Here is a 16611-nt window from a genome sequence, read left to right as displayed (position 1 = left end):
CCCCACACTCGTCTAACCAGTTCACTACATTATAGCCTATATGCGGCACTGAGGACGACACTTGAGCCCGACACTATGTCAATGTAAAAATGTGTGTGAGTGCGCGCTGAACCACGAATTAACATATTAACTTTTCTTTTCAGCAGACATCGCAAACATAAAAAGAATCTCAAAACAGGAAATCTTTCATTTCTTTTAATAAATCGATTCATTTTGTTTTGATGGGTTCTGGAGAGGTTCTTCGACTACGTTTCGAACCCCGGTCGCTGGCGTACGATACCTATGCTTCAACCACTTGCGCCACAGCTGGATGTAAGCTTCGACAGGCTTTATTCGGGATATGTACTTGAAACGTCGCCGGTTAAAATGAACAAGCCTCCGTTTTAAAATAGCTTACACATTTTTAAGTATTCCTAGCATGTAAATGTTGCCAAAATGTCCATCTTGTCCATCTCTTTCGTCTTCGCCTTCACGTTGACAATAATAGCCTATTCACGGAAATGCGGTCTTGTAACCGTAATGAATTCATGAATTAATCTAAAAGGTTGCCTTTCGAGTAGCCTATTTCAGGTTGAATTGAAGGTTATTTCCTTCTGATAGGCCTATAGGTTTCTAAAACCATTTTCATTCATTTCAACAATGGTTTATTGAAACGTCGTTTGATTAATTTCGCCAATCACTTTCATTTTAATGATTAAATGAGACGGATATGCGGAGCATTTCTCTCCCTCTCCATTGACCAAACGTTGCTCTGGCATCTCTGCTGGACTGACTGAGTTATAGGCTACGTCGAGTGAGAGAGCTGTGAGGTAGGCTGTAAACATTCGAAAACTCTGCAACTGCAATCTAACATGCCGAGCGTCATGTCTCTTTTCTCCGCTTGTCACCAGCGCGGTGTCCTCGGGTTTTTCCATGAGCCGAACCTTCATATTATTAGGGCGGTCTATGTTGCCCCCTTGCGGTTGCAGTTTTCCCGATGCTTCGGGAGTCCCGATGTGCGGGAAAGAAAGGAGCATTCTCAACCCGTACCATCTGTACTGGAGAAACTATGGTTTATGCTCTCTTATGCTGTTTCTTTCCAAACCGAATGCGAAGGAGGGAGAATGAATTACGAACTGAACGGTTTTGATTAAATATAAAATGTCCCATCTTCCGAAGCACTACAAACATCTTGCCTAAATATTCTATTATTTGGGCCTATTATAAAAGTTGGGACTTTTTCGTTAGAAAACAATTTCATTTGAATTATGGACTGCCTTTGAATGAAATTTGATCGGACTTTCAGTTCACAGAAGAAAGTTTCAAGACGCTAAGAAACACGTTTGCCCCGTGGCATTAACGGTAGCTTCATTTATTTCAAAAGGATATGACCTCATGAATCCCGTTGTTTGCCGTTCTACTTGTCTTTTTTGACCTATAATGATTATAGGGGATGCATCTCATATATCACTGCATTGCAGTGTAAGCCTATTGAATATTGACAGGTTTGAAAATCGTAACATTAGGCCTATTTTCAATCAATACAAGTTGAAAGCCACACATGTTTTGTCTTTGTTTTGTCTTCTCCTATATTTTGTTCGGCAAATTTGACAACTGTCAGCTTAAATGTCAAATCATATTTCCTTCCCTTTGTCGCCCTAGTTGGCTACATTGCCTAGTTGGTATGGAGAGAAACGCAGAGAAACGAGAGAAATTGAAAATAAACACAGAGAGTTTGTAAATAGGCTACTAAATAAATGTTTGCATGGGTAATGGACAATTTCAAGAATTCTGGTGAGATGCCGTGTAGCCTACAATAAGATAGCTTGGATGCTCATGAGCGATGACGAGTGCGCGATTTTTAAAATCAGCCATGCGATCAGTCAGAGGGTCGATTCGGATATCTGTGTGTGCGGCTTAAACGCACGTATTTTGTTGTCAGTAGTTTAACACATTTCTGCACATAGGAAGACGGATGTGAGGGAAATATTTTACATGTATTTTATTTTCAAAAATGTCAAAATGTTCAATGCCATATCGCGCTAATCTGACCGAGTTCTATCCGCGAACCTGATTTGTTTTTCTTTCCGCAAACACCTCGGTAGGCCCCTACGCCAGAAATTTGTTGTTTGTAATTTGTTGCAAATCTCCCGACCACTATGTTGACCAGAGACGGCAAGACCAAGACAGTAAGACCAAGACAAGACCGAGGCAAAGATACTTAAATACCCCTAGCTTTCACTTCCAGTTAAAGTAACTGAAATTGACGCACACTCAACATAAGATTGCTAATGATGTGTGAAACTGCTCTGGGGGGGGGGGGGGGGGGTAATTCGTCTTCTAAGGCACAGAGGTCAGTTCACAGAGGGGGGATGGTACAGTTAGCTTCCAACACTTGATGGCTCGCTTTGTGGTAGGCTAGCCATCTGAATGGAATGCCTCAGTCGGCACGGCAGATGCTTGGAAAACGACTCAAAAGTCAAAGACTAGACTAGACTAATCGTTATAATATTTTCTATGTTTCAAATCACTTGGTCGCAGATGTAACAGAACCCTCACCAATTTGAGTTGACAGTGGGATTAAATTAAGAAGTATTTAAATTAAGTAGCCTAGGCTATTTAATTTTTCTTTCAGTCCATGATTCCATAATACCATTCGATCGTGCTGCAAATTATCAGACTTGAGAAGCATGCATCGCATCGGCAACTCAGTGGCCGAATTTTCTGTCGAGTGTGGAGGAGGTCAGCAGTTCGTGAAAAAAGCTGCAGATCATTGTGACGGGGCGAGTAGCCACCGTCACGGCAGTATAGTACTGCCTTCATTATGTTCGTTGTCTATGTCGGGTTGCAAGTATATATTTGTCGAATGTGTCTGTTTCCCGTTGTTCCGTGTACCGTTTATATTCATCAGTCATACATGTCATTCATCAGACCCTTCCCCGTTTCTCCCGTAGCTGTTACATGTATAGGCCTACAATCAAACACTACGGCGAGGCGTACGCCAAGCTACACCTAACATCACAACTCCCGACAGTTTAAGACATTCCCCATTCAATCACATCACGTCCGTTAAAATAATCACACAATGTCTTGTCGTAATGTTCCGTTTATTTAGCTTCAAAGGATTATCATGCCATTATCAAGTCGTTACATGTTTGTCCTACCGGTCTCCATTGTCGCGTCTTCAGTTTGTTTGTAAAGGAGTGAATGCCGCGTCTCGTCTGGTTAAAAACATCCTGGCACTTCCTGGGTCACCCGGAAGTCCAGTACATTGTAATTAAATTGTAATTATGTGTGCTTTTGCTGTTGTGTCTTGTTTGGTTAGGCCAAACTGTAGCAAGTGACTGTTTGTGTATTTTGTTTATTTTCTAGCTTGTTAGAATGTTATTTTGAGCTGTTTTAAGCGCATTTATATTGTGTTGCCTGTAAACACCCCTGTTGAAGTTCAGTGTATTGGTTTCATCCAATTCCAAGGGGTGCGTTCAGGCTTACTTAAACTGATGGTTTCAGTCTGAAGGGGAGTTCATAGTGTTGAGACGTAAGTCTAATTGATACTCTGTTTTGGTGAATAAGCCTACCCTTGACTAGTGTAATTAGTCTATACAGTTGACTGTATTTCGTTGCATTATTGAATTATTGTTTTTGACTACCAAGTCTATTTATTTTCTTTATCAAAAGTATTTTTGTTATTTTTTATTTTTGTTAAAATTACTTTATTATTGCCCATTGGGCCTTATTTGGGCAAATAAATTCCCATCTTATTTCATCCCATTTTTTCTGAGTGCTATTCCATCCACCTCACACCGCGCCGACCACGTCTACCCTTAACAATCATAGACAGAGAAAGCATATGCTCTGAGAACAGAACACAACTGCATGTCAAGTGTAGCCGAGGGTCTGTCTACGCAGAAACAACACGTTTTGATTGTGCGTTTCAAGTGTAGGCCTATGCCGCGAATATCAAATATACTCGACTGACTGAATCCCTTATATTTTTTGGCAACTGTTAAAATATTCAAAACCATGCACATGAAATATCAAAGATAATAGTAAGGCATGGTAGGCTACTGTTATTCGATAAACGACCAATAGCCTTTTTCACCACATCCACCGGTTCTCTCAACCGAGTTGTCGGACCTTCAATGTGCGGGCGTGTAGGAGATCACTTTGGCTTAGTTGGTCATCCGAAAGTTTTCTCTCCACTCCTCGGGGAGTAGCCTACCTCATAGGCCTATAGCCTATAAAGTTGTCCCACCAGTCGTGTTACGGATCTCGATGGGATCCAGTTAACTGGGGATAATTAGCACGAGCAGGCAGTTTTACCTAATTTACTGCAGATGTGACTCAACAAATAGTCGATCATAAAACAAGACTATCTGCGCGATACAGAACTCTGCGCGAACATAGGCTATTGAGGTGTCCATAATACAAAAACTAGCCTTATTTCTGCGATCAGTTGAAGACCAGTTATTGCTCTACAGCCATAGTTCGTGTAAATTTGGCAGAGTGCAGCCTGCAGCTCATTGATTTGGGTATGCTCGCTCGCTTCGGTATAGGCCTGCCTATATAGGCTACTAATTTTGAATGGTTGCGCTAAAGTGTGTTATTGAGGAAGGGTTTAAATTACAATAAACAGGTGTAGGCCTACTGGGAATAACACCAATGTCAACATCTGGGCTTGAACCAACGGCAGGATGCATGCCAGGCAGACAGATTAGGCTACGGGAGCGCCAACACAAGCATTTTAAAACCAACTCCATATTTGATACATCGTTGAAATGTGGGCAATGCAGCCTAACTTTGGCGATTTTACACCAATAGGCTAGCCAACAGCGAGGCATTTTTTTCGGCACTTGATTTCGTCTTTGGAAGAGTTACTCTTTAGCCTACATCAAGATAATGCAGTGCAACGTTGCAATTGTTGCATTTGCGGGAAACGTAGGCTATCTCTGTGAAAGCTTTCGATCCCAAAATTAACATGGCAACGTTGCCTATGACTAAATTGTTTAAGTAATCATGTGAAGGTTGTATTTGCTAGGTGGTCTGGTAGCGCATCAGCCTGACTTTATATTGAGGAGGCGCAGGTTCGAATATTCAGTGGGTGTTTTTGCCAAAGGCTCATGTTGCCTTTTGTTTATGGACGGTAAAAAAAAGGTTTAGTCAGGCATAGGCTATATATCGCTTTATTTGTCTTGGACACAAATTAAGGGGACCTCTTCGTGGAAACCACGTCTTCATTGCACAGAAGTAGGCTAGCCTATAGGTCCAATGGGCTCAATGCAAAGTTAGTGTGGTTAACGTACCATTTCTAGAATCGGAGTCATATCTGCAGTAGCCTACATTAGGTAAAACTGCCTGCTCGCACTCATTGTTTATCCCCAGTTAACAGGATCCCATCGAGATCCGTAACGGTAACACCGAGTCCAGAAACGTCGGTGTAGGCTACACAGGGTCTGAAACGCCGCTGCAACTTTTGGCCATCATTCAAACATTTCCTGAATTCTTGAATTTCCCCTTGGTGATCAATAAAGTATCTATCCATCTATCTATCTATCTATCTAACACATGAGATACAGCGCTCGCCTCTTCCGTTGTAGCAACACCCGTGCACTATAGGCTACAGCAGAGTGAGTTGTACATGAAGATATAACAGTAAATGATATAGAGAAAGCATCATCTGCAGCATTTCGTCTGCCATGTTTATGGTGGTTTTGGAGTCTCGAGCATAAACCAAAGCTTCTGTTCTAGAATCTTTGGCATAAACTTTCGTCATCGTCATGGCAACCGAACGTCATTGTATCTCAATCTCGCCGGCTGCGCTGTACACACAACTCCGGCTTCGTGTTGTATTCCGATTTATCCACCTTAGCTATCGTATTTTAAAAGCACCGTATACGGCTTTGGAATACACCGTATTAGTGTGTACGGGAGGGGTAAACGGAGACATTATTAAGCGTATTCATATTTACCCGTGTTAATGTGTACAGGGCCTTAGATTCACTTCTCCCGTCCTCCGCTGATCAGAGCGCAATTTCGAATAGCCCAACTACGATTAAAATATTTATGCTTTGGCTACTGTATTTCAGGGCCTACACCACCTTGAAAAATGTCTCTGCCCCCCGAGAAAGTAGGTCTAAAGCCTACATATTCACCAATCTATATGGATTACTCCATAAAGTAAAGCAAACTAACCAGCGGTGGTAATTTTCGTGGAGTTAGAATGAACTAGGGACACAGACCGGTTTCAGCATCACTCTGGCTCTGGTTTCGGTTTTTTTTGCGCGAGCCGAGTCCTGAGGACATGATAGAAGCCAGCGAACTAGCCTTAATTCTCCTCGGAATGAGCCATTTAAGTACGAAGCTGATAAAGTAGGCCTAACCTAAATATAGCCTAGGCGTGCGTTTAAAACTGGTTCTGGCGGCAACGGCGCAGCAGAGTCAGAAACGCAACAAGTCCTCAACATCGTTAAGATCATATAAAATGTATGTCCCCAGCACTTATCAAACCACGCTGTAAAATAGCGTTTTTGTCCCCTGAAAACTAAACTGACGCCCTTGGATAGATAGATAGCTATCCAAAGAGAAATTACAGAATTACATGAATGAGGAAGCCTACGTCAGATTACGGCACTATTATAGAGACGCAGTCTAACTCAATAAAACTTGTTTGCATAGTGCTAATCATCCTCACTGTTGTCAAACTCTCGAATGAAACATAAAGTGTTATTTCAATCTGCTGCTTGTGCTAATGGCAATTTTGAACTATGACAAATAGTTTGTTAGTTCATGCTCGTCTTTTTCGAAGTGCAGAGCCTTGCGAACATTTTCAGAGTGCCAGACTGAATTGACAAACACCCGAAAAACACAACAATAAAAGAGTTGCAGTGTTGCAGTCTGTAGGTGACTAGGGTCCTTGGGATTTCTGTTGGCATTTCCGAAATATAGGCTACTATATGGGCTGGGCCACAGAGGTTGCTTCCTGGCCGCTTATTGAATGAGTAGAACCGGGCTACAGTATCAATCACACCGCAGCAATGCTACAGCGGACTGTACTGCCACCTAGTGGCGGTAAGTTGTAATGCAGCTGTAATACATTTCACGTTGAACGTGAATCAGGCAAAGCGTGAGTGAAATGGCCATTCTCAAGTAACGCTTACTAGGGGTGCAACGGATCGAAAAAGTCACGGTTCGGATCGTTCCTCGGATCAAGAGTCACGGATCGGATCATTTTTCGGATCAGCAAAAAAAAAAAAAGACAAGACAAATAAACATAGTTTTGTCTTTGACGGGATGTTGTAGCGTGGCTCAAGCACTTTCAGCATGTGTTTAAAGTAGGCTAGTGTTGTCACGATACCATATTGTTTCGATACCGATACTAAGCCAAGAATGACCTTTTCGATGCTTATTTACAATTTTTGTTGATTTGGTGTTTAATCACCAGTAGCCTTATATTGAATATTGTGTGATCATTCACACCAGTGGCCATCCAAGATTCTGCTTGACCCTCCACATACAATCTGCATAATTACTAGTAGCTACAAATGTTTAGTCATTTGTGTACTGATGTGGTGTGTAGGAGTGCGCATAGGAGGTGTGTGTAATTGATCCCCTGTCGCTTTAAGAAATTACGTGAGGGTAATTAGCCTTCAGTCTCACGGTTTCATTCTTGTGAAAATAAGTTGGATATAGTGCATGATGACAAGGATATGTGGATGCAATTCGTTATGCTTTCTATGTCATTAGATAAAATACATGTTAATAAAACTAACAAGTCGAAGAAAATCTTTCTGGGATCAAAAAAGAGATGAGAGTCTTGCAATGCTCCTTTATGATTTTAGTGAGCACAAGCTATCTCCAGATGTACAAGTTAGCCAAGGTTGCGTAGCTTATTGCTGACATTGAACCCAACAGTAGGCTAAGCCTAAATGACCTAAATATCATAGGTAGGTAAGTGCGCAACAAACTTGAGAGATGTAAGTGTGTACAAACGAACTTGATATTAGGCAGCCACATCAGCACTTAAACTAGCAGCCATGTATTGCTGGTTATGGCATGACCGCTAATAACGTGTGTGAGAGCAGAAAAGACGCGCAGGCAGGCTAGGGGAGCAGAGCCTATGGCTCTGTAGGGACGGACTAGAAGCATGCCTTGTGGACACGCATGTTACTTCAAAAGAAAACACGGACATTATTATTGATAATTATTATAAATCAATCCGCGGATCATGTGTGTGCCGAACCGAAGATACTGATCCGAACGGATCACGGATCAATGATGATCCGTTGCACCACTAACGCTTACTGTAGTATGGTATTAATATGGTTTTGTTTCCTTTAACTTGCATAAAACACTGCCCTGCGGCTTATACACAATGCAGCTTATACATAGGAAATTACTGGTTTTGTCCCTTCCAATAGAGTATTTTTGTATCCAACCAACAATGGAGACCCTATACCCTCTGGTGTGCAAGCGCATTTGGAGACAAGAAAGTGGAAATCCCACTTTAGCCGAGTACAAAGGCTAGCCTATCACAAGCAATTCTGCACAATGATATTTGCTACTCCGAATGTTGCTATCTAGTGATTTTGACCCAACCCGCCCACAATACTATCAGGACATCTATCAGAACATACAACACAATTATTCTTTTGAGACAATAGGAGAAACAAATTGTGACATACCCATGCAGTGCTCTTGTGACAGCCTTATCGTGTGGGTCATTTGTGAACTTGCTATCCAGACTGAAGTCATACTGTTCCTCCCACACTCTTGTGACTTTAATTGATCCATCTTTTTCAACAATCTGTCTCCGCCGTTTGCATCTTCGCATCTCCTTGTTGTTGGATGGCGGTAGCTTTTTTATGAGTGGCTGTTGTTCCCATCCATTTCTGTTTACCCTTGGCTTACGTTGTTGCAGTATCCATTCATTTCTGCTATTCAAAGGTCTGCCTAACTTTTCCACAGAATTTGGCATAGTGAGGGAATCAGCACTCTTTTGGAAAGGTAAGGCCTGGAGATGTGCACCTGACAGACCCAACACCAGAGATGATGGCTGTGAGTAAGAGTGATCTTTGGAAATTACCACAACACATTCTCCCTTCATAACAAGACCCTTAGACAATGGTGACTTCGGAGCTATTGGGATGTTTAATGTTTTAGGGTGTCTCAATAGGGAATGGAGGACAGACACTTGAGAGCCAGATTCCTTCACACCATCTCGCGTTCCCCGTCTTTGACCGAGCTTGCCCTCTGAATCAAGTCCATAATTTTGCAATGTTATTTCATTTTTCCCACTACTGCCACTGAGGGCTAAGTCAGCCAGTAAGGTCAGAGCATCAGCTGGCATGCAGACAGCGTTGACCATCTCTTCCACAATGCAGCTCTTCTGGCCTGAGCCAACACATGGCTCTTCCAACCCATGCCCAGTAAGGGTGTCATTGGCTGTTTGAGACTGTGCTTGTTTTAATTGTTCAGTGTTTTGAGATGCTGGTGTGTCAGAACTGAGATGCTCTGTAAGGATAAAACAGACAAGAGGTAGACATTCAAATATGTAAAAGCACAAAATCAAAAAAATAAGTAGTAGGAGTTGACAGATAGAATCAAAAGATAGATAATGTTTGCTAATGAACTAATATTTTTTTCATTTTCTTTGATAAGCCAAAAGTATTGAAAATATAGTTTAGCTAAATATATGACATATGAAATAGAAATGCATTTACTAAGGCTAAAGACACTTAGAGTGGGGAGAATCTATCTATCTATAAATGCAAGGAACGTCTGTCTGTGTGTCACTCTGTCTGTCTGTTCCACGCATAACTCTCGAACCACTCATCCGACTGCTCTCAAATTTGGTGGGTGTCATCCTAATGTGTGTGCAGTGCCAAATTTCATGCTATACGAACAAACGGGCTAAAACTATTTGAACCCATGCTAAAGTTGACTAAAAAGAGGAATATAAAATCATCTTTAGGACATTTTTCTTGTCCAATGGCAAAAATGTTTTTTTTTCGTATTAAACTACGTTATTCTCTTAACTAAGACGAGTTGATACATACCTCTTGTGTTTCAATGCGTGCTCTCAAAGACTCTGGCGCGCGACGCTACTTTGATAGCACTTACAGTAGCTAGCCTAGTTCATTCACTCGGATCCAAACAGAGATGAAGTTAGAAGCGACCAAACACCTCCACGTTTTTCCTATTAAAGTTTTCCCTATTACAGGTACACAAGTAGTTACAAGTATGGTGAGACAAAATAAAATTAAAAAAAAAGTATGGTGTTTTGTCGCTTCTAACTTCATCTCTGTTTGGATCCGAGTGAATGAACTAGGCTAGCTAAGTGCTATCAGTAGCGCCGTTCGCCAGAGCCTTTGAGTGCATGCATTGAAACGCGAGAGATATGTATCAACTTGTCTTGTAACACAGTCATTGTAATATCATGACATACTCACCATTTTCTTTGAAGACATCCTTGGCTTTCCCCTTACGCCCTTTTCCTGAGGAATTGGCACGTTTCTTTCCCTTTGGTGATGCCTTTTTAGGCAATGGCACATTTTCATCAGATGAAACGTGCTTGATTTGAGCCTGCTTTGTCAAGTCTTCAGACAGCTTTATGCTAGGCTCCAAGTGTTTTTTGTCAGATGGTTTCTGTTCCGAACTTGGCGCACTCTGAGGTTTCTGACTTGGCTGAAGGCACACTGAATCCTCAGTTGTTGTAACGGCTGAGCTGACTTGATCTGGGTAACCCTGAGTGACACTGTCACTGTTGCTTTTACAGTCATCTTTGCTTTTGTCATCATCACCTTGGGGCCTCTCTGAACCACTATCTTTTTTGCCTCTCCTCAAAACAGTTCTTAACTGACTGATTGAAATGATAGTGTATTCAGTGCCTCTTTTCTTTTTCTTTTGAGAAGGTTCTGTGTTACCCGTTTCTTTACCTTTCTCAGGATCTGTTGACTGAGTTCCATCTGTAGCTATTTTTGCTGCACTTGAAGACTCATTTCCAGTGTTTTGTTGCTCATGAACAGTAGGATATGTCTGGACTGTCTGGCATGGTGTGTCTGAATTTTGAACTGGGGATTCCTCCGAGTGTTTTGTAGTTGCCCTTATTTCTTTGGTCAAAGGTAGTGAATCTTGTTTGGTATTTACTTTTGGTACCAAATCAGCATTTATGGTCTCATTGATATCTGCGCTGTCTACTGTATCTGATGACTGAGAAAGTGAAATCGACTCTTCAACCTCAACCTCTGTTTTCTTTAAACCACTTTCGCCATCAGCTGTTTTCTGACGCTTCACTACTAAATCTAAATCCTTATTAAGCACTTCAGAGCCATGGGGAACAAATATCCTTCCACAGTCAGTGACTATAGTTTTTAGACCATATCTTAGACTCTCTCTCTCCATCTTTCTTTTCATTGGATGGATTTTTGTAGTCTCTTTACTAGATTCTCCCAAAGGCTCTTCCTTACCACTTTTGGGTACATCAGTTTGACCGTCTTGGTCTTTCCTGCAACGTCTAGGAAGACTCTTCCAGTTAGTTTTAAGGAGAATATCAGCTTCAAATGAAATGTTTTCTACTCTTTCCTCACTCTGGGAATTACTATTTGTCCAACATTCACTAGGTGCTGAATTACTGCTTGGCAATTCAACCTGATCAGATGGCTTATCTGCAATGTTCAGTTTCAGTAGGATTGACTGGTCCTTTTCAGTATCGGGTTGGTTCTGTTCAGCTCCCATACATTGACTATCTGAGTCCTTAGTTGCAACACCGGGGGATAAACTGCTGGAATGCACTGACGTCACCTTTGACACAGACGCTTTAGATATTCTCTTGCGTTTGCTGCCTCTACCCCGAGGTTGGCTCCTCCAGTCAGTTTGGGTTGGTTCTCTCTTCTCTATATCTGGACCTGATTCAGTCCTAACAATTTTGGCATGACTAGCCTCCAAAAGTGCATTGGTCTTTGAATTGATAGGAAGTCTACTTTCATTAGTCACCACCTCCTGAGCAGCTGAGCTCATCAGCAGTGCTTTGTCATCACAAGAGTTCACAGTGACACTCTCTTTTGGGAAAGAAGGTGTCAAGACATCCGGTGTGACTACTGCAGCTGCAGGCTGCGATATCTCCATGGATAAGGTTGTAGGTAAAGTTTTTAAGACAGGAATGTTTTCCTTGCTCAGTATCTCAGTATTACTGAGTTTACTTAAGTCAGACAGGTCAGGCTGTTCAGATTTAGGGGGTGACTCTGGCGGCTTACAACTTTCTGATAACTCTTCAGCAGGTTGAATCTCCAAAGTGTCAGTAGGGCAACTAACATCTGTTTCCAAAGGCTTTTCAAGCCACACAACTGTTGGGCTCCTAGGAGCTTCCTCTGGTGATGAGATGCAGTAATACACCTCATCATCTGGGTCGTCCCTGCGCTGCTCTCGACCTGCCAAAAGCAGCTCAGTAGCCCTTTTCACAGGAAACTCAAAGGAGCAGGGCTGATCCAAATATGACCTCATTTGTAACTTGATTACTTCTGTCCACTTTGGTGTTGGAAAAAGGTGTTTGAACACAGAAGGCACATCATACTGGTCAGGAAACATACTGGCCTCCCTTTGGGGACTGCTTTGCAACCCTGGATGAATCAGAGTCCCATAATGCTCAAGGTGTTTCTCCAGGAGTATTGTAATCTTCTCATGCTGGCCTGGACCAGACTTTTCCATTTCTGTCTCTGCATAATTCAATGCTGGCAGAACTTGAAGAACTTCCGATGAAAATGGTGACTTTCTCCGACAACTCTTAGTATCTGAAATGGATAGGAGATATTCAAAAAGGAATCTCAAAGAGAGAGATTGAACTAACAAGACTAAACTAAAATACAATAAGAGTGTATTATTATTATCATTATTGCAGATAGCTAAATCTCTATAGGTATTGTTTTAAAAAATAACATAAATTCAATGTTTATTTGCATTTATGAAAATTATAAAGATTTACCTCGCTGTATACTCCGAGAGTCTGGGAATATAAACATGCCTTGTAATGCCTCTTTTTTCTCTGAGTTTGCATCTGAAACAATAAAGTCGCAGTTGGAATTAATTCCAAAAACAAACAAGCCTTACTGCGCTGTCACAATAAGCTGTAACGAGGGTCTGTCTGATCTGCAAACTGTCTACAAAGATGAAACCATTGCTGAACAACATATTATGCTAGTGTCAGAGACAGAGTAGAGACAGAAAAACAATAAACAATTTGGTTTAAAGTCAAAAAGTCAAATGGAAGTGAAGTGACAGCAAGTCAGCTACCGATACTTGACCAATCCGACCAAATCTGTCTCAAAACTATCCACTTGTTTTAGAACACTTCATTGCAGTTCTGAACTTCTGACTTCAAGATTTGGAAGAATTGTGATTCATTGATCTGAACTATAGCCTTTATCTGAAAATATATCCTTCATAAAAAAAATGTGATTGTCAATGTCAATTACCATGACACCAAAATTGAGATTCATGATATCAATAGAAAGATTACAGTCTGAATATTGTAATTTGAATGCATTGTAACATAACTGGAACAGGAACTGCAGAAATGGAAGGAAGTGATCTACCTTCATATGAAAGGAAGTAAGATGAGTGTATCAGCACGAAAAACCCAGCATCATCCAACTGAAAAATAAGAGCCTGTGGGCAGATAAGTACTTTGGTAAGAATATTGTACTAAGGTAAGACCACTGGTGTAACATATTTCTAGAAAAAGTAATGTTTCCAAAAACTTACCATGTCTTTCTCTTTCACCTCCTTAGTGAGAATTGAGAGAGGGTTGTCATCTGCTGCAGTGGATACTACCTCAAAAAGAGTGCAACATTTTCCTCCCACTATAACTGCAATAACAGAATTAGAATACAGAGGCTCTAACAGAGGAAACAGTACTTTGTTTCTGAAATAATCTACCACAAAACTGGCCTTTAGACATTATGTACACAAATGAACTTTACACAAATATGGACGTCTAGACTTGTTTTCATTTAACACCAGCAAGCTTTATTTCACAAGCTGAAATTGATCCAACCCCTACCTTCACCAGAAAAACAGGTTTCAAAAATTTCCTTTGGCAATAATATCCTCAGATCAGATACTCTGATTACAGTTTTGATCCTTAATGTTTTTGGTCTGAAATGACAAGATATGAAACAAGACAGCACATGAAAGAATGTTAAAGGAATAGTTAACCCCTTCCTTAAGTTGCAGCATTCCCCAATTGCTAAACTGGTTCTGAGCTAACGCATTTCAACGGTAACATCCAAAACAGTCTTACGCACTCCACAGCACACCCGAGACTAGTAAATTGATTTATTTATTATTTATTTAGAAATAAAACTAACCTTGCAACTCAATGATTTATTACATTTTGAGGGACTAGTTTCTCAATATCAATCCGCTACTGCCATACAGGGAACAAATTAGGCTATTGCAATGCGATGCAAGGTTCGTTTTATTTCTAACATTGTTCTATCAACACAGACATGTGCATCGATAGTCTGCCGTTATAATTTATTTGTTTAGGGCAGGGGTCGGCAATTAAGTTTGGCCTCGGGCCAGATATTTTCCGAGCCATTACATAGCGGGCCACAAGTTCACAACCAAAACAATGGCTAATTTAATTAATTAATATCGGAGGAGGTAAAAATTATAGGCGCTCTTGAAATGACAGAGCAGAGACATTCAAGCAGGCTGATGTAGGTTAAATTTGTCGACTGGTCATTGGGGGCGCTATTATATGCCTGTGTCTTTAAAAAATAATAATAAAAAACACCAGAAAAACATTTCCACGCGTTGCTGTTAGCTGTCAAAAAATGGCACTATGAAAAAATCTGAAGAGAAAAGTTAACAGCGAAAACAGGATCTTCAATGATGAATGGACAGAGAACTATGCCTTCATCCTCCCTAATTGTAGGCCTATTAATGCAAAGCCCACATGCCTGATCTGTAACAACTAACGAGGGTTTCTCTGCATGCAAAGAGTACAAGACGGCACCACGAAAGTAAGCATGCTAATTTAAAGGTTGCGTTCCTAAATAACACGCACGCTATTAATGTTTGAAACTCGTGTTTTACTTTTCACAGTTCTATGTGCGTAAATTGCCTGTTTGATGTCAGGCCTGTTTAAAAGAAGTCGTGTTTTAATTATCACCATAAGCCTATGTCCGTTGTTTGAATGACAACATGTGTTTTAGGGACTAGCTTGGAATTTGAGAACCAGCGCTGTCCACTGACTTCATTTGATTTTGCATGTTGTGCGTTCACGCTGCACCTCGCTGCGTGCTTCACTCGTATTCAGATGAAACAAATATCTAAGCATTTAGATTGATTGAAATTCTTCTGTTCTGGAAAGTTACGTTTCAAAATAAAGAGCATGTTTGAGACTGGCAGTCCGATTTTTAAAAAGTTTTTTTTTTTTTTTTCATTCTCTGGTTCAAAAGATCTCACGGGCCAGATGTTTTTTGCTTGCGGGCCGCATCTGGCCCGCGGGCCGCCTATTGCCGACCACTGGTTTAGGGTGTTCTGTGGAGTGGATTAAGACTGTTTTCAGTGGCAGGCTGGATATTACCATTGATTTGCGTTATCTCGGCACCAGATTAGCAACAGATGAACGCTACAACTTAAGGAAGGGCAGAAATTCACTGAAAATGGTCTCCACCGACCTATATCACCCCGACTAAGTTGGAAATGAGGTCCTATGTCCAAAATTCCGAAATATTCCTTTAAGATATCCGTGCAATGAGACATCAATTGATTAAATTATATTGGTTGTCAAATAAGTAATGATTAATAAGTCGAATGTAACAAGCCTTTTACTGTAAATGTAAAGTAAAACGTTGGAACATACAGTTTAGCTGGTAATAAAGCTCCATTGCTGGACTTTAGTCCAATTTCATAGACTAAAGAATCCACCACCAATTGGCCTGTCCAGGGCTGGTAGTAAAACACTGTTTTAAAAAAAGAATGGTTGTTTAGAAAAAAATTAGAAAATACAGTAGAAAACTACATTAGTTGATGATGTACGTCTAACACACAAAATCTATATACAATTTGTAACATTTAATATGTATACATGTCCAGGACTTGACATCACAAACAGTTTTTTAAAAAGTTATCAGCACTTAGCCATATCGAAAAATATTAACTGTTAACTGAAATTTAGACTTCTGTGGCCGTTGTGCAACACCAATCTAAGGTTAAAATATTTATGTGTAGCAACTCTTACCTGTTTTCTCTTGACTGAAAGAAAAATGACAGAAAAGATGTGAACATCCAATATGTGACTTCCACAAGTGAAATGTGCAAAATACCATCAATGTATTTATAACATTTTTTGTAACCATTTTCATAGTTTTTTTGTGGACGTTTATGACCATTAATTTATCTTCCAGAATAATCTGGGGAACCTACAAGATATCACACATCACACACAAGGTTTTCTATGCTCTACCTGTGTCACACTTTAGGGTTTTGATATTTTGGGCCTTTCTAAAACTGATCCCTACCCACTCCCCCTTTGTTACTGAGTGAACTTGAGTGGGAAGCACCGTCAATTGGCTAAAAATGTATACAAACGGGTGAAAATTACAACCGGTTGAGGGAAAAAAATGAATC

General features: G+C 40.7%; 1 protein-coding gene across 1 annotated transcript in view; it reads right to left on the bottom strand.

The window, feature by feature from the left end:
* Nucleotides 1–16325, bottom strand: part of LOC134094729 (uncharacterized) — a 36249-nt gene extending 19924 nt beyond the window's left edge. Inside the window, exons 1-8 of the mRNA XM_062548357.1 lie at nt 16223–16325; nt 15845–15944; nt 14033–14127; nt 13735–13838; nt 13566–13638; nt 12956–13027; nt 10428–12764; nt 8661–9489 (exon numbers count right to left, since the gene is read on the bottom strand). Of these exons, the coding sequence (XP_062404341.1) occupies nt 8661–9489; nt 10428–12764; nt 12956–13027; nt 13566–13638; nt 13735–13838; nt 14033–14127; nt 15845–15944; nt 16223–16310 (3698 nt within the window). The 5' untranslated portion in view covers nt 16311–16325. The remainder of the gene's footprint in view (nt 1–8660; nt 9490–10427; nt 12765–12955; nt 13028–13565; nt 13639–13734; nt 13839–14032; nt 14128–15844; nt 15945–16222) is intronic.
* Nucleotides 16326–16611: the final 286 nt, after the last annotated feature.

This window comes from Sardina pilchardus, chromosome 10 (genome assembly GCF_963854185.1).
Source record: "Sardina pilchardus chromosome 10, fSarPil1.1, whole genome shotgun sequence".
NCBI lineage: Eukaryota > Metazoa > Chordata > Actinopteri > Clupeiformes > Clupeidae > Sardina > Sardina pilchardus.
The sequence above is the reverse complement of the archived record's forward strand: the minus strand, read 5'-3'. Positions and strand labels throughout refer to the sequence as shown.